This window comes from Lissotriton vulgaris, unplaced genomic scaffold (assembly GCF_964263255.1).
Source record: "Lissotriton vulgaris unplaced genomic scaffold, aLisVul1.2 SCAFFOLD_612, whole genome shotgun sequence".
NCBI classification, from domain to species: Eukaryota; Metazoa; Chordata; class Amphibia; order Caudata; family Salamandridae; genus Lissotriton; species Lissotriton vulgaris.
Window position 1 is genome coordinate 401,162 of NW_028255139.1, and position 24,475 is coordinate 425,636.

At 41.8% G+C, this 24,475-nt stretch overlaps 1 protein-coding gene across 1 annotated transcript in view; it reads right to left on the bottom strand.

Annotated features, from left to right (window-relative positions):
* Positions 1 to 24,475, bottom strand: part of LOC147659216 (ephrin type-A receptor 5-like) — a gene marked incomplete at its 3' end in the record, with an annotated part of 413,244 nt that overhangs the window by 376,515 nt on the left and 12,254 nt on the right. The window contains exon 2 of the mRNA XM_086951882.1: positions 1,581 to 1,645. Coding sequence (XP_086808008.1) covers positions 1,581 to 1,645 — 65 coding nt within the window. The remainder of the gene's footprint in view (positions 1 to 1,580; positions 1,646 to 24,475) is intronic.

The window sequence follows — 24,475 nt, forward strand, 5'->3', positions numbered from 1 at the left end:
AAAGTTAGAGAAGGTTAAGAACCCCGAACAGGATCCAGAGACTGATGTTCTAGCTCACTAATGTGGGGTCAATTATACATTCATCCACCTGCCAAACACAACCAAAGCAGTCTCAAGAAAATAATAGACAAATATTCAGAAGAGGAATGAGAGTGTTAAATTGGGCTATATTTACCCTGTAATTTGTTTTCCAAATATGAATTGTGGAAGGAGACATTATTTTCTTGTTTTTATCAACATACAGATATTTAAGATGTGAAAAAAGAAATTGGCACGTAAAAATTCAATAAGTATAAGAGGGATCACCATTTGAGACTGATGCTAGGTTTGAAGACCATAATGTCTACTTAAAAATGTTCTAAATAAATTTATTTTAGGGCATTCTGTTGCAACTATTTGGAGGAGCTACTGATAATGCCTCACAACCAGCTTCTATTCAGAGATTCACTCCAAAGGCCCTAGAGTGGAGAAAACAAGAATGACTTTGGATTTCATGGAGCCGCACTGTGGATACCATGTGACAATCTCTGGCCTGGCAAAAGTTCAGTACACTATTTCCCTGGAATACTGTCACAGGGATTTTCCTCAGCATTTCGTTGACCTGCACATTCCTTGTGAGTTCACCCCTACTGTGCAAAGTTGTCTTAATGATCACAATTGAGAAAAACATCCCAAACAATTAGACAAAGTGAGCCACAAAGATACAGCCACGGTGTACACAGCCCCAGACTGCCCCTTTTTTCCCCACCAGGCAATTCCGTGGTGGCCATTTTTCAAGACATTGGTTCGCTGCTAGCACCTTCAGATTATAGCTCTGTTTTACAACCCAAACAGCAGTCACGAGGCCCGTTTTCCTTGCTTGCTCTAGGGCCTTTAGCACATTTGCTACGCCCTCGCGTACAATTAAGTGGGCAGATTTTACAACACTGAGGAAATGCACCAAAACAGGAAACAGTGAGACGCCAATGCACAGATGGTAGGAGCAATGTGCTGGATATCCATTCATAATTCTGATCCCCAAATATGTACAACACAAATAGTAATACCAACACTATCTTCTGCAGTTATTCTTAAATGCCAACATTTTGACTTGCAAAGAATTGGTCAACCTGCAGTCGATCACTTGACTTCAAGTATGCAAATACTGGATTTAGAACGCTAAATTAAACTAGTCCTGAAATAAGTGTTCTACACCTCCTTGCATCAACTCATACTTATTTTACTTTTCGGGGGTAGTTAGAGCTATATAAATGCAATTACAATACAATACAATAACAGCACCTGGGCGATGAAGCCTTTATGCAATGAGTAATCACATAATCTGCGCACTTCATATTTTCATAAGTAAATAAAAAATTATAGTAAACATTTTTTTTAAATTTAGGATGTTACTAAGAGTAACAAAATGTAAGTTACCAACAAGCCAAAGGATGACAGTACCCTTAAAAAGCTACATTAATACGTATCTTTGATCTACGGGCCCAGTTTTGGAATTCTGTGGCAGCAGTAAAATGGTTGGCACACTAAAGCTAGAGCATCATATATCCTGTGACAAAGAAATCAAGTGAGAAAAAACTTACCCCACTTTTCGGGTGGGCTATCCATTCCAATTCACCCATGACAGATCGGGAGTCCAATAAATTAACTGCAATGAAAAAAAAATGTGAGTTGGTTCCTGTATAAACAACAAATGTCACAAAAAAGAACAAAGGTAAGGAACTAGGAAACGATCTTTTTATCTTTATCTATCGAATTTTGGTAACTTTTTTTACCTTAAAGTCTGTCATTTTGCGCATGACCATTTTTAAAATTAGTAAATGTATTAAACCGTATAAATGGAAGAATTTAGTATAAACGAAGAAGCAAATTACTCCGAGCCAACCTATGTATAAAACAGTAAAGCATGTCATTAATGAAAATGGAAAAAACATAAGAACAATCTGATGGAAGAGAAGGGGAGATAAGGAAAGAGAGAGAGAGAGAGAGAGAGAAAGAGGGTGAAAGAGAAAGCATGTTAAAGTGAGAAAAAATGGAAGAAAAAAAGAGGGAGTGAGAGAGAGACAGGGACAGAGAAAATGGGCCTGATTCACAAAGGTAAACTTACACTTTGTGTAAGTTAACTATTTTTTCTATTCATAATCTTCAATTTAAAAGTAAGTTTATGACTGTGGAGACTTCGCCCCCGACTGCCCATTTGCGGAGTCTCTACAGTCCACTGGCGGCCTTCGCGGAGCAGCACCTACAGCCCGTGCTGCAGTCTTAAGCACAGGGCTCTTCACTGTAATGCTGTAAACTTGCCACTTTAACACCACCATATTCTAGGCCAAGGACGTTTTCAGGAAGAGTGTTGACAGTACATTATTCTTCCTGTCTGACTACTCCATTAAAAAAAAGTTTGTCTCACATCTAAATTCAAAAGTAAACTTTGCTCACATATTTTATGAGTTTACTCTTTCACTCACGTCATGCATTTAAACAAGCACTAGCATTTTAATCTTTTTTTATTTTGTGTGCAAAAAACACACTAAAGGTTCAACTTGGACAGCAGCAGCACATCCTTCTCTAACTTAAATAATAACATAATTCTCTCACACATCCAGGACAGGCACAAGGACTGTTACAGGGCTATTGTGCAATTTCCACAAACATAAATGAAGTGCAAATGATCTGTGATAAACAGCCAAACCTCCTATAGAACTAGCATACATTCATGACTCATAGGACGATGAATGCTCACCTAATTAGCACAATACTCTTCCTCAGTGGGCTTCATATCTTGCACATTCATGAGTATTACTGTTTACTGTTTGTACAGTCTCCTAGCTATTGGTTCCCTAGTTTGGCTGCGGTTATGTCACATATGTCAACATTTATGTTCTCTCTTTGTTACACTGTTAGACTTGTATTAAGAGTCTATGTGGGTAAGCTAATATGTTGTTTACTGGTGTTTCCCTGCCACAAAAATAAAAACAGGAGGGCAGAGCAATGGATCCAACTTCTCTTTTCCATCTACATGTTTTGGTGCTCACTCCTATACATTAACATTGCTCATCTTTATAACAAAACATCTCCGCTCCTCCCCTTGAGGAGTTGTAGCCCACACTGGGTTCCTTGTGGTCCCAGTGTGAGGAGGGAACCCAATGATGAAGCATGTCACCCAAGGGTGAGTGAGGGTTCTCTTCCGAACAGCGCACTGCTCCATCTTCGCTTTGTCCGTTCCTGCCTTTTATACCCATCCATGCACATGGTGTGTGTTATTATCTATAATGTAGAGCAGGATGCCCCCCCCCTTTTTTTGGGTGGGTTAATGCTCCTGTGAGACTCCCTTGTGTGTCTGTATATTTTAAAGGTAGGACATGCACGTTTGACTTTTACATGTCCTGGTAGTGAAAAACTGGTAAATTAGTTTTTCACTACTGCAAGGCCTAACTCTCTCATAGGTTAACATTGGGAGTGCCTTAAAACATCTTTTAAGTGTAATTTCCAATTGGGAAAGATAGAAATTTGAAGTTTGGTGTCTCTTGACTCACAATTAAAAAGCACAATTTATGGTAAAAGTTAGATTTTAAATTGTAAGTCTGATAATGCCATATTTAGAAAGTGTAAAAAGAGCAATTGATGGACAGAATGCCGAACAATGTCATACATTCACCCCAGTACAAAGATCTGGGCCTAAATCCATCGTTTTTTGCTTCCATGCCATTGCAGTTTGAACCCAGCCATATGCAAATGAGTCTTCACCCTGCGCCTAATGGGAACAGCCCAGCTCGAATTGCCAATCCAGGTCCTCCCTGTAGGTATTTGACCCCTGACACCACCAAATCAGAACTTTGCTGGAAATAAGGACATTCTACCTGTAAAAAGAGCTGTTGTGCTTTAGGGGGGACTGCCAATTCGCTAACTACATTGCTGTGCTGTAGGAGGGACTGCCACTTTGCTACCTGCTCTGCTGTGTTGGCCTGCTGCCTGCTGTTTCTTGCCTGCTAGTGAGAAGGACTGGACCTGTTCTCGACATCCTTGAACCTAAGTTTCTCCAAGGGCTTGATGGATTGACTCCTGTTTTCTGAAGTCTCAGGATCATAAAAGACTTCTTGTAATTCTATTGGTGCTGCTGTACTCTGCCACCTGTGAGTCCTTCCCTTACCAGAGGTGCCCACTTCAGTCCTGGGCCTCAGAATTGGCTTCTGCAATTATTTTCTACAAAAATCGACGCAGTGCCCTCTGAAGCCAATGCAGTGCTGATTCAATGATGAAGCGTGCCTGACTGCAAAGCTCAATGAAAATGAAAAGATGCTGCTGCAAAGCTCAACTTCGCCGCAGGGCCAATCCTTCAACACCGACTGCGAGGTTGGACTTCGACGCATTGCCCGACTCAGAATCAGAACTGACACATAGAGTATTTGACGCCAACACTTGCTCCATCCATGGTACTTTTTTTGCAGGCCCTGCATGGGTCCTGTAGCCAGCCTGCCCTCCATTGTGGTTGGCCTGGAACTTTGGATTTACCCTGGTATAGCACGACCTCAAGTAACTTTTTAGCACTGTTGACTTCTAAGAGCTGTTTTGGGATTTAATCTTTAAAAATTAATATCTCAACTTCTACTTATTGTATTTTTGTTATTTTGGTCTTGTTTTACTCAAATAAATATTCACTATTATTCTAAACTGCTGTGGGGTCTTTTGTGGTGTTTAAACTGTTTTACTGTAAAGGACATGTGGCACAACTAATTGACACATTGCCTCTTACATTAAGCCTGACAGCTCTGTGCCAAGCTATCAGAGGGAGAGCACATGTTATTTTAGGTTGTGTATCTGACTTACCCTGACTAGGATGGTGTTCCCTAATTGAACAGGGTGCAAACTCTGTCAACTAAAGACCCACTTTCTAACAATAGGCCTTGGGACAGTGAACCACATGCCAAACACCAAAGCACCTCCTGTCTTGCTAGCTGTACCATTTTAGAAGTGGTAGTGAGGCAGTGACGGGCAGGTCCCATAATTCTGAGAAGCCCCATCTGTGTGGCTTCCTGTCTGGAAAGTCAAAGCAGTAGACATCCCAGCATGCTGCAAGTATCACCACTGCCATTTTACTTTAGCATCTCAGATATATCATTATACTGAGTGGCCTTTATTAGAAGTAGTGAACCACACCACTTCTGCCATGACAGATTTATTAATGACTCAAGAGGCATGTTAGTTGTCTATGGGAAAACATTAGGGCCAATTAAACTATATACAAGAGAAATTGTTGTACAAGTGAACTATTGGAAGGTGCCCATATATGGGATGATCATGGAAAAAAAGGCACAGGAGAGAAAAGTAACCGCCTAGGGTCACACTGTTTGGTCAAGCTTGGACACCAGGATTTAAACCAGGTTTACTGATTAGACATTGTGCAGTTCCGATCCAGAATGGGTATCACATTAATTCCCCTTCGGCCTTAATGAAAGTTTTTTTAGTGAATGAATGAATTCAATTTTGTTTAGTGCCACCTATACAAGACCTTTAATATTGTTCCTGATGAAGTGACATTATGGTCTAATATACCATATATGAGAGAGGTTTTTGTACATTGCACATCCTGAACTGAATTATTTAAAAGTGCTCTCCAATGTGAAGACTATAGAAAGAGGCAGATGGAAGAAACAAATTTGCCCAAAGCCACATAGTGTGGTAAAGCTGGGCAGCTGTGATTGAAAGCAGAGTCTCTGAGTCAGGGCTCTGCAACTAGTGTTTGCCCTGGTTCCAACAGAAGCTTCTGACTGGCCTGTGCAAGTGCATGTAAAATAATCATTGTATTTTTAGATGATAGGGCAGCAGAATTGTATACAGCCTCTTCATAGAACAGGTGCACCTTGCAGCAGCGATGCAAGCTTTCCAACTTCAGAAGACAGGTACATCTAGGGCAAATTCAGCACAAAGATTTCCCATCACAGAATAGTTACATACTGCATCACTGAACAGGGAAAGTAAGGAAATAGCAAAGCAAGCTTCGCTCGCTCACAGAACACGAACAGCAATGGCATGAGTGACATATAGGTTAAAGACAGATTTCTGAAGTGGGTGCTTAAGTTACTTAGATGAATGTATAGCTGACTGAATTAGTGAATATGAAAATTCTGACATTATTCTTGTATAGGTATTATTTCAAGACAGCATCCTGAAAGTGCTGCTGCAGTCAGGGCCGAACTGGGAATCAGTAATTATAGACAGGGTCCCAAGAAATATGCAGCATGAGATGACTAAATTATGCAGCAGGGTTGACTAAACAATGTGGCAAGAAAAGGCAAATTAGGCCACATTATGTGGCACACTTCGAAGCACTGTTACTTCACTATTTTGTCATTTGTACACTTTAAAACTATGGACAAAGGTTCCACTTACTAAATACTAGTTAACACCTAAATACAGCAATCATCAGGTGAAAGGTGGCAAAAGGCCAGCCCCTATGCAGCAGCACTTTTGATGACATTTTTAGCAAATTCAGATCGGTTTGTGCTGGAAACACTTTTTGTTGTTTAAATCTGCAAATTATGCAGATGATGATAGATTATGTGGCAAGGGCAGCAAATCCATAACTATATGAAAAATGGAGCAGCCGTAGTATCGCATAATTTTAGTTGCCCTGATTATAGCATAAGAAATGTTAGACCTTTGCAATGATAGGAAGCACTGCAAATTAAATGTTCAGGAGAATACTGCAGTAAGTTGCATTTCCTAGAACAAGAAGTACACATTGTAAATTGTAGTGAATTCAGTACTTAAATTGAGCCGGTGGTTTCCGGTGTTCGGCACCGGGACTTATTTGTCAACACTGGCACTTATGACAGCCTGCCACATGGTGATGTGGTTTTTCTACTTTTGAGATGAGCACAACAACTGTTCTTTATTAATTCATTATACATTGACAGTGACTAATACCTGCCTCCCAAGCCATTAGTAAAGTTTTGGGGGCATGAAATAGTCTGAATTACAACACTTGTAGGAGTGTGATAGTTAGTAATTGTGTTGGTACAGTCATGGTCAGCGTTGGCATGGGTAATGGGTTGTGCAAGATGCAGCTGCCTCCTGACGAGTCCCTGGCGCTTATTTTGTTACAAATTAAGCACTGATGTGAATTCACACGAGGCACTGTCTCTGTTAAACAACTTCAGAAAAATATTTCTTGAAAATACGGCAAATTATATTAAGTTAATTAATTACGTGATATTATAACATCCAAACATGTCTTGTTTGTTCTTATTATTATTATAACATCTTGAGACTACTGAGGGTCTCACGCTCTAAGAAAAGCTCAGGTCACCAGTTGCACAGCATGCACCATTGCACTGTGAAGCTTTAGGACCGCTTCCCTTGTTCACAAAATTACCAAGCGCGCGCTGAAGCTGCCAATGACCCTGGAACTTGGACAAGACATTTCAGAATTTCCTGTGCTCCCTGACCCTTCGTCTACAGAGGTACCGCATTTAGAGCAAGGGGAGGAACCTGGAATTATTTTAAGAACATCATCTAATTCTCTTTTTTTGCATACAACTTTCCAAGAAAAGTCTTTCCATCCTCCATAACCACTGCGGAAATATGGAATAGTGGTGCATTTGCGGTCACTTGCTCTACCACTTGCACCTTGATATTTCAGACAGGAAATACAAAGAGTTGGAGGAATGGTGTCGAAACACTCAAAGTTATGACCGTGCGTGTGCTTTATTATTTTATTTCATTGCTTTGCCCTAACCATGTCAATTACATTACCAGGAAATACCTGCTTCTGTGCATCTAGGACCTACTTGCAACCCAAGAAGTGCTGTGTGCTTTGTGTAACATTTGTGCACAAGGAGATGGCACCTACACATGCAAAACTGACTTTGTGAACCTCCAGTGAGGTTCTCCTGCAGTTTAATGTCAGCCAAAATTGTTTTTTTAATGCATGTCACACCTATACATGGACTAAACGTTTGTGAAGCAAACCTGTCTGAATACGTATATATATATATAAATATATATATATATATATTATATATATATATATATATATATATATATATATATATATATATATATATATATATATATATATATATATATATATATATATATATTGCCTACTGGCGGTCGCCAGTAGGTAGTTATAGGTAGGACCTAGTTTCCATAGGAAATCCGCAACATTCTATTTGGAATAACTGTGGCGCGCTGGTGGACGAATCTTCACAAATTTCTCCAAGAAAATGGCTTGCTCCGCTCCTTCCCTGAAAGTTTGGGGGTGATTCGCGAAGCAGGGGCCGAGAAAAAAGGGGGTCCCAAAACATTTTTTCCCCATGCAATTTCCATAGGACCTTTAGCCAGGGCTACAGCCCGAACAGCTGAACGGAATTACACCAAATTTGGTAATAAGGTAGAGTTCGGTTTGCAGATCACGCTTTTTGTTAAATGGTGTAAATACGTTCAGTAGTTCCTGAGAAAATCATAAGTAAAATCATAAGTATATCTATAGGCGCGTACGGTACACGTACGGTACGCGTACAGGTCCGCGTACCGTACGCGTACGTACGCGTACCTTTCCGAGCACAAGCTGCATGCTGATTGGCTGTCAACTGTCTGTCAACACTTCAAACCAGAAATTATTGGCAGCCATCTTGTGCCTCGGTAGACTGAGGCACAGAAAGCAGAAAAACAAACGTGTAGAACTCAAAAAGGGGGCAGGGTAGAAGCACCCTGACCCCCTAGGCCTGCTCAGGGGTCCCACAAGGACTCCCGATTCCCCCTAAATTTTTTTTTTACAAAAATCGCGGGGTGCGTACGCAGCCCTGTACCGTACCGTACGCGTACATAAGCGTACCTTTCCGAGCACGAGCTGAATGCTCATTGGCTGTCAACACTCCAAACCAGGAAGTGTTGGCAGCCATCTTGTGCTCGGTACACCGAAGCACAAGAAAGCAGAAAAACAAACATGTAGAACGCAAAAAGGAGGCAGGGTAGAAACACCCTGACCCCCTAGGCCTGCTCAGGTGGGCCCACAAGGACCCTCAAGGCCAAAAAAAACAAAAAAAAACCTGGTCTGTTTTATTTCAAATCCCAGGGGCATAGTGAAAAAGAAGTGTGGGGGGGGCCCAATCCCCCCCACACTGCCCCGGGGATCACCACCCCCCGGGGCAAAGCAACACAGACCCCTGGCGCATACTGGAGTCTCCTGGTGGGATAGTTGGCCCCCAGGGACCCTCAGTATGCAAGGGAAATTAGTTCCCCCTCTGCAAACGCGCTAGGGGGCTGCGTTGCAGAGAGGTGTAAAAAGGGGCATGGCCTCATTACACCTCTCTGCAACGCAGCCCCCTGGCGCATACTAGAGGTTCCAGGTTCCTGGTGGGCGAGTTGGCCCCGAGGGACCCCCAGTATGCAAGGGGAATTAGTGCCCCTCTGCAAACGCGCCCGGGGGCTGCGTTGCAGAGAGGTGTAAAAAGGGGCATGGCCTCATTACACCTCTCTGCAATGCAGCCCCCGGGCACATACTGGAGGTTCCTGGTGGGCTAGTTGGCCCCCAAGGACTACCAATATGCAAGGGGAATTAGTTCCCCCTCTGCAAACGCTCCAGGGGGCTGCGTTGCAGAGAGGTGTAAAAACATATTTTTTTCAATTTATATTAAAAATATGTAATGTAATTTAAAAAATAAAATATCTAAAAATAAATAGTTTAAAACAATGTAGTAAATCAGTATAAAAAAATATAACAATTAAAACATTTAAAAATTATCATTTACAAAACCTTTGAAATTCACTGAAAAAATCATAGGTTTCAGCCATGTTATAGTTAGGAATTAGCATTTAAAAAACCTTTGAAATTCACTGAAAAAACCATAGGTTTCAGCCAGGTTATAGTTAGGAATTAGTATTTAAAAAACCTTGCAAATTCACTGAAAAAAACATAGGTTTCACGCATGTTATAGTTAGCTGGACATTTCACTCATACAAAACCATTGAAATTCCCCTGTTATAGTTAGTTCAGCTAACTATAACTCGCGCACCCGCAATGCACTGCTGATCACGTCACATATTACATCACTCATGACATGGTCAGTGACATCACTCATGACATCACTGATGACATCTCAAATGACACCTATGGTTCTTTCAGTGAATTTGCAAGGTTGTTCAAATGCTAATTTCTAACTCTAATGTGGCTGAAACTTATGGTTTTTTCAGTGTATATATATATATATACATATATATATATTTCCACGTTAGAAGCTCCTTCTGATTGCTTAGGGCCCCGCGGGAATTGGCATACATGCCGGCGGAGCACGCCGGAACTCAAATTCACCAAAGGATTTCAAATGTTGCACGCTCTCAAAAACGCAATGTGACGCCAGAGATCGTTTCGGGGTGTTTATTCCTCAAACAACATGTTTCGGCAATGAAGCCTTGCTCACGTTAAAGGAAATGTGCATCACACATACTAATAAAGCTTTATACAGCCCTTCGGGTAAGTAAACACAAACATAGGACTTGAGTATGTCCGGGTAGTATAGTACATTCGCGGCTGACATCTTGGAAATGGCATCCTATCATAAGTTATATTATACAATTGAAAAACATACATTTCCCTTAATATAAAGATGTCTCAAATAATATTGCATATTATTAAAATTAATAACATGCCCAGTCGGGACCAAAGTCAGAGTTTCGCATTTGCCGCTATATTGTTCATAGCATGTACCTTAATATCTGTCATCATACACCTTGTAATCCAGAATATTTCTTACGATAAATAATACATCAGATACCCATTAAATTTATAGGTCTATTGCCGCTAATACATCCGTTCAAGTGCCGTAGCTACCGTGACCGAGCATTTAAGATCTTGTAGTTCTCTACGCTACTGTAGGCCGATCACGGGTGCAGGGAAAACAATCCGCATTATCTAAGATGTAAATATTCATCCCTCATCAGGCAATATATATATGGCAACAGTTACCAGGTAAAAAACCTATTTACTCCAACATATATGCCTGCTCAATCTGAGCTTGTAGTCATCCGCGGACCTGTGAGTACAATACGGGTGCAGGACAACAGAGCGCCTACTCTAACAATATAACAGTAGGTTCATCCTCTAGTAGTATATATATATATAAAAATATATCATGTGATCAAGCTCCCTTGAGGAGCGAAACGCATCATGGAGTACACTCGTCTATCTACCTATCTACCTGTATGCCAAAATAAAGAATGCACTGCTTGCACATTAAAAGATGTGTGGAAGTTCGTAATTCTGGGGGAGAACCTTCAAGAGGTCCGTGCCTGAGTGGTTCCGCCGTGTATTGGGCGGTCAAGAAGTGTTTGCATAGATATATATATATATATATATATAAAATATATATATATATATCTACATTTGGAAAGAATGATATGACGTGCTAGCAATAATAAAATGTCTTAAAAACAGGCAAATCACTCACAATAACAATCGGAAGATGACAACACCTCAACGACATAGAGAGAAAATGGATCTCTTCGTTTCTATTTACAGGCATTCCACAACAATGAATACATGTATGAATGAAAGATATGCCACCAGAGGGTATTAATAGTATTAAAGATTCGGTTCAAACACAATATAAATATTCGGGTGCAAACACAAAGTTCAAATTGTGCTAAAGGTCTGAAAAAATCACGGAGTTACTACCAGAGATTCCATTCACTACATTCACCCCAAACTAAAAACAAAACTCCCATAGGTGCATAGGGCCTGATTATGATGGCAGTGGGACCGCCATCGTTAGACCGTCGGTGGCAGTCCCACCGCCATCCAGTCCATTGTATCCGACCACCGCATTAGGATGCAGGCGGTTGGATCTCCACTGGAAGGGGAAAGACAGACGGTCCAACAGGATCAAGGATCCCGTCAGTGCGGTGGTTGGACTCCTATTCCCTACAATGGGGTGGTGCTTGCTCAGGCACCTTCGTAGGGATAAGAATGTCACTTTCTGCCTGCCGGAAAGTGACTTTGGGGGCCCCTAGCTAGCCCCTTTCCCCCTGGCCTTCACTATGGGCCCAGGTCAGGCGGGTGCCGCCGGAGACTGCCTCTGGTATTGGTTCCCAGGACGATTTTGATAATGAATTATTCAGGGACACGATGGACTTTGCATTAAGTCAGGTATGAGCCACAAACCCATTGGAGGGAAAACACTTGAAAATAAGAAACTACATTGACCACAATTCAAAGCAAGGGAAGGACAACGCCCATTGAAAAAAATATCAAACAAAAAGAAGTGATGTAGTTCCTCGCCATACCTGGTTTGAATGGCAGCAGAGTGAAACCTTTGAAAAAGCTCACGGAGAACAAGCGAAGCATGTCAGGATGACGGGGCTGCCCTTGAAATAAATTGATGCAGGCTCCATCGTGGTGTGCGGCTATTTACTTTCCTTTTCTGGGAGGGTGTGGGAAGAATGTTAAACGGCGTGGTTCAGCCGTATGCGACGCACCGCCACAAGAGCGCCGTAGCCTGACCGAACCTGAACCCTGTTTTTTGGAATGCGCAAGCAATCAGGTCAGGTGGGTGCCGCCGGAGACTGCCTCTGGTATTGGTTCCCAGGACGATTTTGAAAATGAATTATTCAGGGACACGATGGACTTTGCATTAAGTCAGGTATGAGCCACAAACCCATTGGAGGGAAAAAACTTGAAAATAAGAAACTACATTGACCACAATTCAAAGCGAGGGAAGGACAACGCCCATTGAAAAAAAATAACAAACAAAAAGAAGTGATGTAGTTCCTCGCCATACCTGGTTTGAATGGCAGCGGAGTGAAACCTTTGAAAAAGCTCACGGAGAACGAGCGAAACATGTCAGGATGACGGGGCTGCCCTTGAAATAAATTGATGCAGGCTCCATCGCGGTGTGCGGCTATTTACTTTCCTTTTCTGGGAAGGTGTTGGGGAGAATGTTAAACGGCGTGGTTCAGCCGTATGCGACGCACCGCCACAAGAGCGCCGTAGCCTGACCGAACCTGAACCCTGTTTTTTGGAATGCGCAAGCAATCAGGTCAGGCGGGTGCCGCCGGAGACTGCCTCTGGTATTGGTTCCCAGGACGATTTTGAAAATGAATTATTCAAGGACACGATGGACTTTGCATTAAGTCAGGTATGAGCCACAAACCCATTGGAGGGAAAAAACTTGAAAATAAGAAACTACATTGACCACAATTCAAAGCGAGGGAAGGACAACGCCCATTGAAAAAAAATAACAAACAAAAAGAAGTGATGTAGTTCCTCGCCATACCTGGTTTGAATGGCAGCGGAGTGAAACCTTTGAAAAAGCTCACGGAGAACGAGCGAAACATGTCAGGATGACGGGGCTGCCCTTGAAATAAATTGATGCAGGCTCCATCGCGGTGTGCGGCTATTTACTTTCCTTTTCTGGGAAGGTGTTGGGGAGAATGTTAAACGGCGTGGTTCAGCCGTATGCGACGCACCGCCACAAGAGCGCCGTAGCCTGACCGAACCTGAACCCTGTTTTTTGGAATGCGCAAGCAATCAGGTCAGGCAGGTGCCGCCGGAGACTGCCTCTGGTATTGGTTCCCAGGACGATTTTGAAAATGAATTATTCAGGGACACGATGGACTTTGCATTAAGTCAGGTATGAGCCACAAACCCATTGGAGGGAAAAAACTTGAAAATAAGAAGCTACATTGACCACAATTCAAAGCGAGGGAAGGACAACGCCCATTGAAAAAAAATAACAAACAAAAAGAAGTGATGTAGTTCCTCGCCATACCTAGTTTGAATGGCAGCGGAGTGAAACCTTTGAAAAAGCTCACGGAGAACGAGCGAAACATGTCAGGATGACGGGGCTGCCCTTGAAATAAATTGATGCAGGCTCCATCGCGGTGTGCGGCTATTTACTTTCCTTTTCTGGGAAGGTGTTGGGGAGAATATATATATATATATATATATATATATATATATATATATATATATATATATATATATATAAATATATCATGTGATCAAGCTCCCTTGAGGAGCGAAACGCATCATGGAGTACACTCGTCTATCTACCTATCTACCTGTATGCCAAAATAAAGAATGCACTGCTTGCACATTAAAAGATGTGTGGAAGTTCGTAATTCTGGGGGAGAACCTTCAAGAGGTCCGTGCCTGAGTGGTTCCGCCGTGTATTGGGCGGTTAAGAAGTGTTTGTATAGATATATATATATATATAATAAATATATATATATATATATATCTACATTTGGAAAGAATGATATGACGTGCTAGCAATAATAAAATGTCTTAAAAACAGGCAAATCACTCACAATAACAATCGGAAGATGACAACACCTCAACGACATAGAGAGAAAATGGATCTCTTCGTTTCTATTTACAGGCATTCCACAACAATGAATATATGTATGAATGAAAGATATGCCACCAGAGGGTATTAATAGCATTAAAGATTCGGTTCAAACACAATATAAATATTCGGGTGCAAACACAAAGTTCAAATTGTGCTAAAGGTCTGAAAAAATCACGGAGTTACTACCAGAGATTCCATTCACTACATTCACCCCAAACTAAAAACAAAACTCCCATAGGTGCATAGGGCCTGATTATGATGGCAGTGGGACCGCCATCGTCAGACCGTCGGTGGCAGTCCCACCGCCATCCAGTCCATTGTATCCGACCACCGCATTAGGATGCAGGCGGTTGGATCTCCACTGGAAGGGGAAAGACAGACGGTCCAACAGGATCAAGGATCCCGTCAGTTCGGTGGTTGGACTCCTATTCCCTACAATGGGGTGGTGCTTGCTCAGGCACCTCCGTAGGGATAAGAATGTCACTTTCTGCCTGCCGGAAAGTGACTTTGGGGGCCCCTAGCTAGCCCCTTTCCCCCCTGGCCTTCACTATGGGCCCTGGGGGAACCTATGGTGCCCTTCTAAACATCCCTGCACCATGTGGCATGCCCAGCATGGTGCCTGCCGCATAGTGCAGGGAAGTTTTCAATATTTTTTTTTATTTCAGTGTGTGCTGCAGCCCGCAGCACACACCCAATACGAAATATACAGAATGCGACCGCCATGAAGGCTGTAGCATCGTAATGCGGCCATCGGGACCTCCGACTCCTAGTCGGGCGGTCTTGCTTCTTTGTCGGTGTTGGGCGGACTTATATCGTAATCAGGCCCATAGTTCCAAGACAAAGGTGTTGGTGATAGGTGCAATCAGGAAAGGTACCCAGTTAGATTTCTCAGCATATAGGGCTCTTTTCTTTAAAAATTAGTTCTGCGGGTCACTTAGGACCTATCCTTGAGGGAGCGTTTGTAAATCAAGTTGTTGGAAACATTTGCAGTGGAAGCCTTAGAAGTGAAACAATGCTGAACCCTGAAGGCCAATCCAGCAAATCAAACACAGGAACAACACATCAACATTCAAACTACACAATCCAATGTCTTATCAGGAAGTAGTCTACATTGGGAGTAAATAAGGAGTGTACACAGTTGTTTGGGTTTTCTTCTACATGTTTGTAAATGTTTTTGTAAAACTATGCAATCTTTATGAACTTAGAAAAGTTTGCAAAGTTACAAAACACTGTAACTGGGATAAACCTTTCATTAAGAATATCTTTCAGCTAGATAGAGATATGGAAATTCCTGTTCTGGACACAGAGGTTGACTGGGAAAGATCATTTTCAATTTCATTTTTAGTTGCTATAAATTAATAAAAACTATCACAATATTTTACAGATAATACAAAATTATAAAACTGGTTTGAATAAAACACTTCATAGTTAATTTTCTAGTGTGTCAACTTCTTAAACGTTAACTTTGTTATTTCAACAATATAGAATAATAAAATCATTTACCAACTCAGGTGTTATTATTAAGTTTTGTTCAAATAAATGATCAATAACTTTCAACTGAGTTGTGAAGGTGATAAGTTAAGTTTTATTTCGATTTGTCCAATATACCTAAGTCCCAGATTTTAAAGAGTCATATACCTGTCTTCTACTCGCAGTCGTCTGGTTGTTTAATGGTTATGTAGACCTGCTTTCATATACTGGAACTGAGTGAGCCCTGTTTCAGTGATTTGTCATGAAATTGCAAACATTTCAAAAGCTTGCAATTTAGCTGAGGGTCAGTAGGATCCAGGCTCCTCTTACTGGGACAAACGTTTTTGAACAAAGAAAGTCGATTTAGATGGATATATGGAAACTCTTACTCTGACTGCAATAGTTGTTATGTAGTAGTTACTATAATATAAACAAACCTATACCATATTGTCTCTCTGATGACATACTGTAACAATTTAGTCCCACCAGGACAGCAAAGCACCTCGCACAGGAAATACTATGAATTGAATGTTCTGTGTGAAGTAATTTGCTGTCCCAGTGGGTTTAGTTTGTGCTAATAAAACAACAAATAGATAAACTGTAAAGAAACCTAACCTATCCTCATTATAAATGTCATGTTATTGCCCCATTCCTAACTTGCCTATTATAGCACAAATCTCAGAAAAATTGATTACCCAATACCTCCAAAATTACCTTGACATCTACCATCTTCTAATCCCAATGAAGTGAGGCTTTAGACATGTTCATGGTACTGACACAGCCCTGCAAGGTTTCTGCGATGACTGACTCATTTTTCAACAAAGGAGCGACAGTGGTCAAGCTGGACCCGTCAACATCTTTCCACATGGTAGAACATAGCATTTTATTAAACTGCCTGTCCTCCTAATCAAATGCTTTACCCTCCACCATCAGCTGATTTAACTCCTTCCTACAGGATTGGAATCAACAAGCCAAACTTGGTCTTTTTCTCTCAAGAATTTGCAACAATAGCTGTGGGGTGCCTCGGAGATCCCCCCTCACCTTTTTTTATGTAACATCCGCCTTTGTCTGCTCTTTAAACTCTTCCAGACTTGTGGATCTATGCTCACTCCTATGCCGATGACACTGAGCAGTGTATCAAGTTGTCGAGAAGCTCTGATACCACCACCTTACTGGGCCCGTGATAAATAGGATCAAACTATGAATGACTTCCAATGCTCTCCAACAAAACACTTAAAAGCTGAAATGATCACCTTGGGAGATAAAAGCAGACCACCTCCCCCTTCAGCATTCGGACAGTTTTTGGCACACGATCTATAGTCTGATGTTAGAGGTAAAACCCTGTTATTCAAATTCAATGCAGGTATGCCCCTGCCTCTACAAATTAAATCAGTGGTCATGAGTTGCTTTCTGCAACTGCGATAAGATCTAATCTCCCCTTCCTCTCGCTCTCAAACAGAGCAGTACTGATGGGAGAATTAGTAAACAAATGCCTGGAATACTACAATGTCCTATATGCAGGCATCCTGGCCTGTCGGATAGACCAATCACAACTAGTGCAGAATGCACATTCAGGGCAGTTATTGGACTGCAAAAGCGAGATCTGGCTTCGGACAGCCAGAAGTGACTTCCACGACAAAGCAGGGCAGCAAAAATTATTTTGAAATAGGATGTTTGGCCTTCAAATGCCTAAATCAATTTAGCCTGGCATACACCTCAGCCAAACACAAGCAGTGTGCAACCGTCAGAGAACTCCACGAAAAAAATCAGCATTTGACATAGGCTTCTACATTCCGACTTGCGACAAGAAGGACTGTTCCTTTTGAGTCCAAGACGCTTGCTTCTGGAATAGTCTTCCAACTGACCTAGGACAATCCACCTAACTTACTGCCTTCTAGAAAAAGCTGAAGTACGGATAGTATGGTAACTGGATTATCAAGATGTTTTCAAGATGAACCTCTGAACTAGTTTTAGAAAAAAGTGTGATTTATTTACAAAGTTGTACCTACAGCTAAATGTCTGCCAAATATGAGGGTCTACATAACTTCTATGTGTTTGAGACTTGTGGGCGTGCCCAGGGGTCCGAAAGAAGGTTGGTCAGGTAAACCCCATGCATAAGTAATGAAAACACTTCATTGGCAATCATGATGTTTGCGCACTTTATCTCCTAGAACGCAACAAATTAAGCATTGGCAAAGCCCTCTCTTGGGGGTGTTGCTCTAGTACAATCTACATGCCCATCAAAACAAGAGCATGATACAGCATGGCCCTCACACTAATCTTAAGCAAAAACGGTATGCTCAGATCACTATGTGCAATTAGGGCGAGATTCTGTGGGGTTTCAGACTTTGCCTAATAAAGTAGCACATTACCCATTTCTCGATGGCTGGCACAATACAGCATGGCCCAATCTTGCGCACTATGGCCTCCTGCACCTAGCGTAACACTGCACATCCATTATCATCATATGCGATCAACCCTTTGGGTTTTTACCTCTGGTTTTACACTACAAAATATGAATGTATGTATTTGGATTTAATGTTGCAATGCCGACGTTGTTTTGTAATGATTTTAAGTAATTATACAATAAAGACTTCTACTACAGAAGTAATGAAAACACGCCCAATTTTAAGTTAGTGGGTATTCACAATCAAGTACAAGTGCATTTCACCCACTCTCTGCACATGTTAATTACACTCGAAATATCCTGGTAAAGGGGTTGTTTAAAATACTGGAAAGCACCTAAAATGCGTTAAAGTAGATTTTAGGAAAAGTCCTATGTGTGTTCTATTATTACTGTTTCTTCTGAAAGTCATCACAACTTTTTGACAATGAAAACTACGAAAATGGCCCAAAAGAGGCGTCATTTATACCCATGCGCCAGTGGAACGTGAGGATTGTGGAAGAAACACTTTTGTTTCATGAATATGATTTAATCTGTTTTATTGAAGGGAACAATTCGAGTAAATAAGATGAAAGCACACAATTGTAATGCCTCTCTATATGTGTAAAAGCACAGAGTTTAGCTGTGACTAGGGGCGTGCGACTCATCGCACATATAAAAATCCTAATTTGGGAAATTAGGATACTCTATTTCCAGGTATTTATGCCACTTTTTGTACATGTATGTTTGGCTCAAATTTTTGCTAAATCTTAGTGAATAATCCTCATTACATGAATCGCTGCCACAGGACAGGTCAAGTCCAGTGACGCCTGCCTTAGAACAAAGGTGGTGAGCGGTGGGGGGATGGATAAATAAATGTTTTTAAATAAAATTAACTTCCCTTTGCCGCAGCCACCACACGCCTCTTCTCCGTCCTCTTCTTCTGAACTGGCAGCACCGGAAGCAGACTTATGCAGCGTGGTGATTGGTCTGAGCGGCCTATTTGGCTGCTCAGAAAGTGCCTGGGAGCCTGGTTATGTTCTCCAACGGCCGGTGCAACACAGCCAAGTGGTGAACATACTAAATGTGCATGAATGTTTGGCCAAACATTCATGAACACAGGGAGTGCAAACCCCGTGGCGTAGTTAAACAGTGTGCACACGATTCCCACGACGACCGCCCCGCGCGGCCGAAGGTAGGGCGGGGGGAGGCCCCCACCACAAAACTCATGCCACCTGGGGCGTACCACCCTCCGCACCACTCACCGCACTTCCCCTTGCTATGCCATTTTGCAAACCACTCCTCACTTTGCTTAGGCCTGGCCGGCATAGAAAAATAAAATGATAATAACCTCTTGTTACTATCTTTTTATTTTTGCACTTCACAAATAGCAGTGAGGCAACACTTCCCAACTTTAGCAGAGGAGCCACCACTGTTCAAGTCTCTAAATCTGTGTGGCTGCTGATTGGAAGGTTCAATCTTCAGACCAGTTACCCTTGTAGCCTAGCAAGTGCATGTAGTTGAACTTTTGTCTTCCTTAAACCCCTGCTCCCGATTCCCTGCCCCCTTAGCCCCCATCCCCTTCCCCGACCCGGAACAAGGAGAAGAAACCTGATTGGGTGCCTGTCCCTACCCCTCCACTTCCAAGTTCCCTATCTCACCCTCTCTCTGGTAGTCTGCATGCAGTGTGCTTGGATTTGAGAGGTGTCGAGGTGGGCATCATAGTAATCCACACACACCATGAATATAAGAAAGTTGTCACTCTTCTGGCTTCAGTGAGGTCTTGCTTGTCTGTATGGGCCAGTGGGCTTCTGCAGTCCCTATGTTCTACTGCTTGCTGTCAGGCCAGTTTTTGACTCTGTATGTGCAGTACACCCACCGATCACAGCGATATAAGAAATGGGTATTATCCGCTGGCCGCACTTCACAGGAGCATGACTTGCAATGTGCACTACTAGATAATTTAATGTCAATAAAAGTAGCCACTATGGAGGAAAGAAAGGCAACTGTGTGGGAACAACATCAACAGTGAGGACCATGGCTTTCAGTTTACCATTCTAAACTAATTTAGATGGAATGCTTTGGTAGCCATGGACTCTGTTCTGATTCTGCCGTAAAATGTGCCTGATGGTGCCCAAAAGACCAGATATTGCACTCGTGCCTCTGGATGAATGTTTTTTAGTTTTTCAGTGTTATATAGCACAAACTCGACCAGAAGGTATCAGAGCTCTTTACATGAGCACCAGCTGTGTTACAGATGGGCACACTCATTTTTATGAATGAGATTAAGTTATTTTCCAAGAATCACAGGATGTTTAACCCTCCAGACTCACACCCAGTTCCCCAGCTTCAAGCTCGGCCGCTATAGCCGTTAAACCACATCCCCAAAATTAACTGAGCTGCACCTACTGTCATAATTGCATACATTTTTGTGAGAGCTGTAAGCCAAACATCAAGATGAAGGAGCGTTAAACTATTTTTCTGGTCTTGAATTGCACATCTTTCACTTTTGGGCACCATACTGCTTCCTTACAGTTAAAACAGGCCAGAGAAAGGATTTGAATTAACCTCTGAAAAGCAGTATTTTGACTCACTCACTCTTAGCCCAAGTAAAATAATTCTGCTTTTGTGAGGATGCTGGAAATCACCCCAAGCGGTTTTTTAAACAGCATTATAGATCGGGTTAGTGCTGTGCTAATCACCTGTCAAGCTAGGGTGACCATGGGCCTGATGCGAGGGAGTACGCTGTCTGCTAAACTCACAATCCACCCCCCTACTTTAGTGCCAGGCGGTTCATCAATATTTCGTTGCTGTAGGCCAGTGATACTCAGAGTATGGCCGGTTGGCCCTGACCTTTACATGTGGCCCCATGGTCAACAGCAGCATTGGTCTGCTGTTTACTTGGCTCAGCACTTTGATTAAATGGATGTTAGATAAGCAAGCAAACCTTTTTTTAAAGTATTTTCTTTTTCAGTGCTAATTTTCAAGCATATATTCAGAAACATTCATTCTCCCCCCACCCTGAGAACAATGCCAATAATGAGCTAAAAGGCAAGTCAGTTGTTATGTGCACTCTTTGGGTGGCCTGGGCCCCTATTATACATGAACAACATTCTAGTTTATTAAATCAAACACAGGAGAAGGTTTAGTACAATACAGAAACTGAAGGCATGCATTTTGAGTTCTCTTTTATGTGGTAATGAAAAAAACTGAGGGAAAGTGAAATAAAACAATTGCCTAGGATCACACAATTTGGTAAAGTGGTGAAGTCGAGATTATTAACAGGTTTTCTGGTTTCACATTGTGCAGTTCAGCCACTAGACTTATAGGCTTCACTTACCCTATACACACCATACAGCCACAACCTTTCCCCCCAAACACTCCCTTCTTGACCATCTGTGTACTAGCATCAATGCGGCCCTCGGTCACATCACAAATTAAACTTTGTGGCCCCTAGGAAAATGTTTGTGAGTATCCATGCTGTAGGCCGTGTCCGCTCCATCAAAGAAACGTTTCTTCTAGTGGCCCAATGGGGTAGTGACTGTCAGAGGAAGGACTTTACATTGTCCACCCTATTTAGGGTGCAAGGTGTAAAGGCTTTTTTCCTTCTCTGTCACCACCAGGAAAAAACAGGTGGTAAGGGAGAGGAAGAATCTAAAAATGCCCCCCCCCCCCGACCTGGGACAAAACTCCTAGGGTGTGGGATCGTTAGTTTAAAAAAATATATTTAAAAAACAAACTCACACTTTGGGAATTTTTGAAAAACAAAAAAACTTTTGAAAAGTATGTCAGCCGGCAGTCATGGCTGGTTGCACGGCTCGTCAAACTTTTCCTACATTAACAGGAAACGCCTCCGTTGTCAGCAAATCCAGCAGACAACTCTAAATTTGGCGGGGGAGGTCCCTCGGGATGGCAGAGATAATGTTCTACGCCATCACATCAGAGAATCCTCCATCTGCCAAACTTTAAATCAGGCTCTCGCGCCTCAGATTTTAACTGTATGTCACAGAAAATGTCAGTAAATTTAGCACATGTCCCTGCTTTTGAAGGGTCGACTGAACAAAAAGGGAGGCAATTTTAACCCTTAGCAGAAAGGAGTTTGCATAACAAAGATGACACTGTAAAAATATTTCACTTAATTACCCCTTAGTGCCTCAGAGTCTGCATTTTTATGCTGGTGAGCGCTGTCAATTAAGTCATTCCCAAACCCTCAATAATGCAAAATTGTCAGCCAAATTCTATGTTTGTGAAATGTCCAGGGTTTGGTTTCCAAACTATGTTTACCCTGTGTCAAGCTCTCTTCCTATCTCTAATCTCTGGACATTTTCTCTGAATCTCTGGTATACTGCTGACAAAAATAGTCTGAGTAGCTGGAAGTGGAGGAAGGGGATGCTGCTGCTTCTCGAAAATAACAATACTAAAGTTCAGAAGGTAAATGAGCAATGAAGATACTTACCATCCCATCCTCGTCGCCAAAATGTAATGCTGAAATTCCATGCGTGGAGGGGATGAAGTAGAAGTAGACAAGTAGTGTCTTTGTAAGTTATTTATTAATTCCATAATATCAATGGTAGCAGCCTTACCAGGAGCAGCCTGCCTGCTGTTCAGACCATCTTCCAACTGTCCACACTCACACCAAACACCCAAGCATTCCAATCATGTCCTTCACACCAACATTCACACTGGCTGAGCAGCTAGGAACCAGGTAACAGGGAACATTATAACCACAACAGGAAGATACTACACACACCCTTACCACTCTCCTGTCGAAAGGGCGTGGCTCATTGGCTACACTTGTTCTTTATGTGACACGTGGATTTTTCACAATCCCTATGAAACCCTACGACTTCAGAGATGTAACATTGATTGCAGAGCCCCCTACTCTGACAAATTGTTCCAGCACCACTGGCAAAATGTGGAGCACAGTGGGAAAAACATTATTCATGTTGTGAGAACCTCTAATACCTTTTGTGACAACTGGCTTCACATGTGATCTTTTGGTAGCATGATCACGGGTAACTAGTTGTTAATGTGCACCTGGAATTTCTGGAACAAACAGGACGTTTTTGTTTGCATATATTCTGTATATTCTTTGTGACTTTACTTTCTACAAGCATGCAAACTGGCGCCCTAACTGAGTTATTCAGTTCCAATATGTAGAAAAATAAACAGAAAATAAAGTAGAATTCCGAAAGGGGAGTTTTGCAGATGTGCAGTGCCTCTTGTGAAAACCATCGGGACAGCCCCAAGTATTTGAACTTGTTAGCACGCTGAACAGGTGATGTTTGTGAAGGAACGGATGGCAAACACACTGAACACATTCACCGTGGGAAGATAATTTACTGAAGTAAACACTGCAATTCAAAACAAATGCCAGGGAAAAACTGTGAAGTGTACGGAGGGCCTATGTGAAAAGCTATTGAAAATGAATACAATTAACTGCAATAAGGGAAGTAAAAAAATAGATCAATGTGGGAGAGAAACATGGAACAAATCACCAGAAAGTTCTCATTATGCATCTATAAAAGAAAAAAAATTTTCTTAAAAGCTAAAGCTGAGGAAAAAACCATCAAAAGTAAACTAGCATTTGCAAAACCAACATGTAAGGCCTTGTCAAACTGATGCGATTGCTAATTTTTTATTGCAAACACGTTGCATAAAACTAAAAAGAAGAAACAAAAAAGTCACCACTATACCTGGTGACCATGTACTTGTAATAAATCAATTAAATTACAACAGCAACTTGTTGAATATAGTTTTATTACAACAAGTAAGTGGTTGCTTGTATTCAGGAATTAGAACATGTTTGGAAACACTTTATTGTTTTAATGTACATTACAGGAAAATGTGTTTTTTGGTGGTGCAAACAAAAAGGAACTATTGACTTTGAATTTCTATAACCTAAAGGCATGGATTAAACACACACGGAACACTACAATAAATGAAAAATAGTGAGGGCTGTAAAGCAGAAAGAAATAATGCATTGGCAAAGTAAAGTTTTGGCCACCATGCATGGGCCTGACGTGTATGCCCTTTTAGGAAGATGTTTACATGTGATCAGACAAAACGCATCACTCTCATAGCGAGAGAGCCAGCCCTGAAATGGGCTGATTCAATTCCCGGTGCTGTATGCTATGGTGGACAGGGGAAAACCAACAGTGGGTGAAAAGGGCTGACCCCAAGCCACTCTATGTATATTTGTAATAATTTCGATTTTTTGTAACATCATGATACTGGTGAAACAGTTAAATCTCTCTCAGGGCCAGACCTAAAAGGT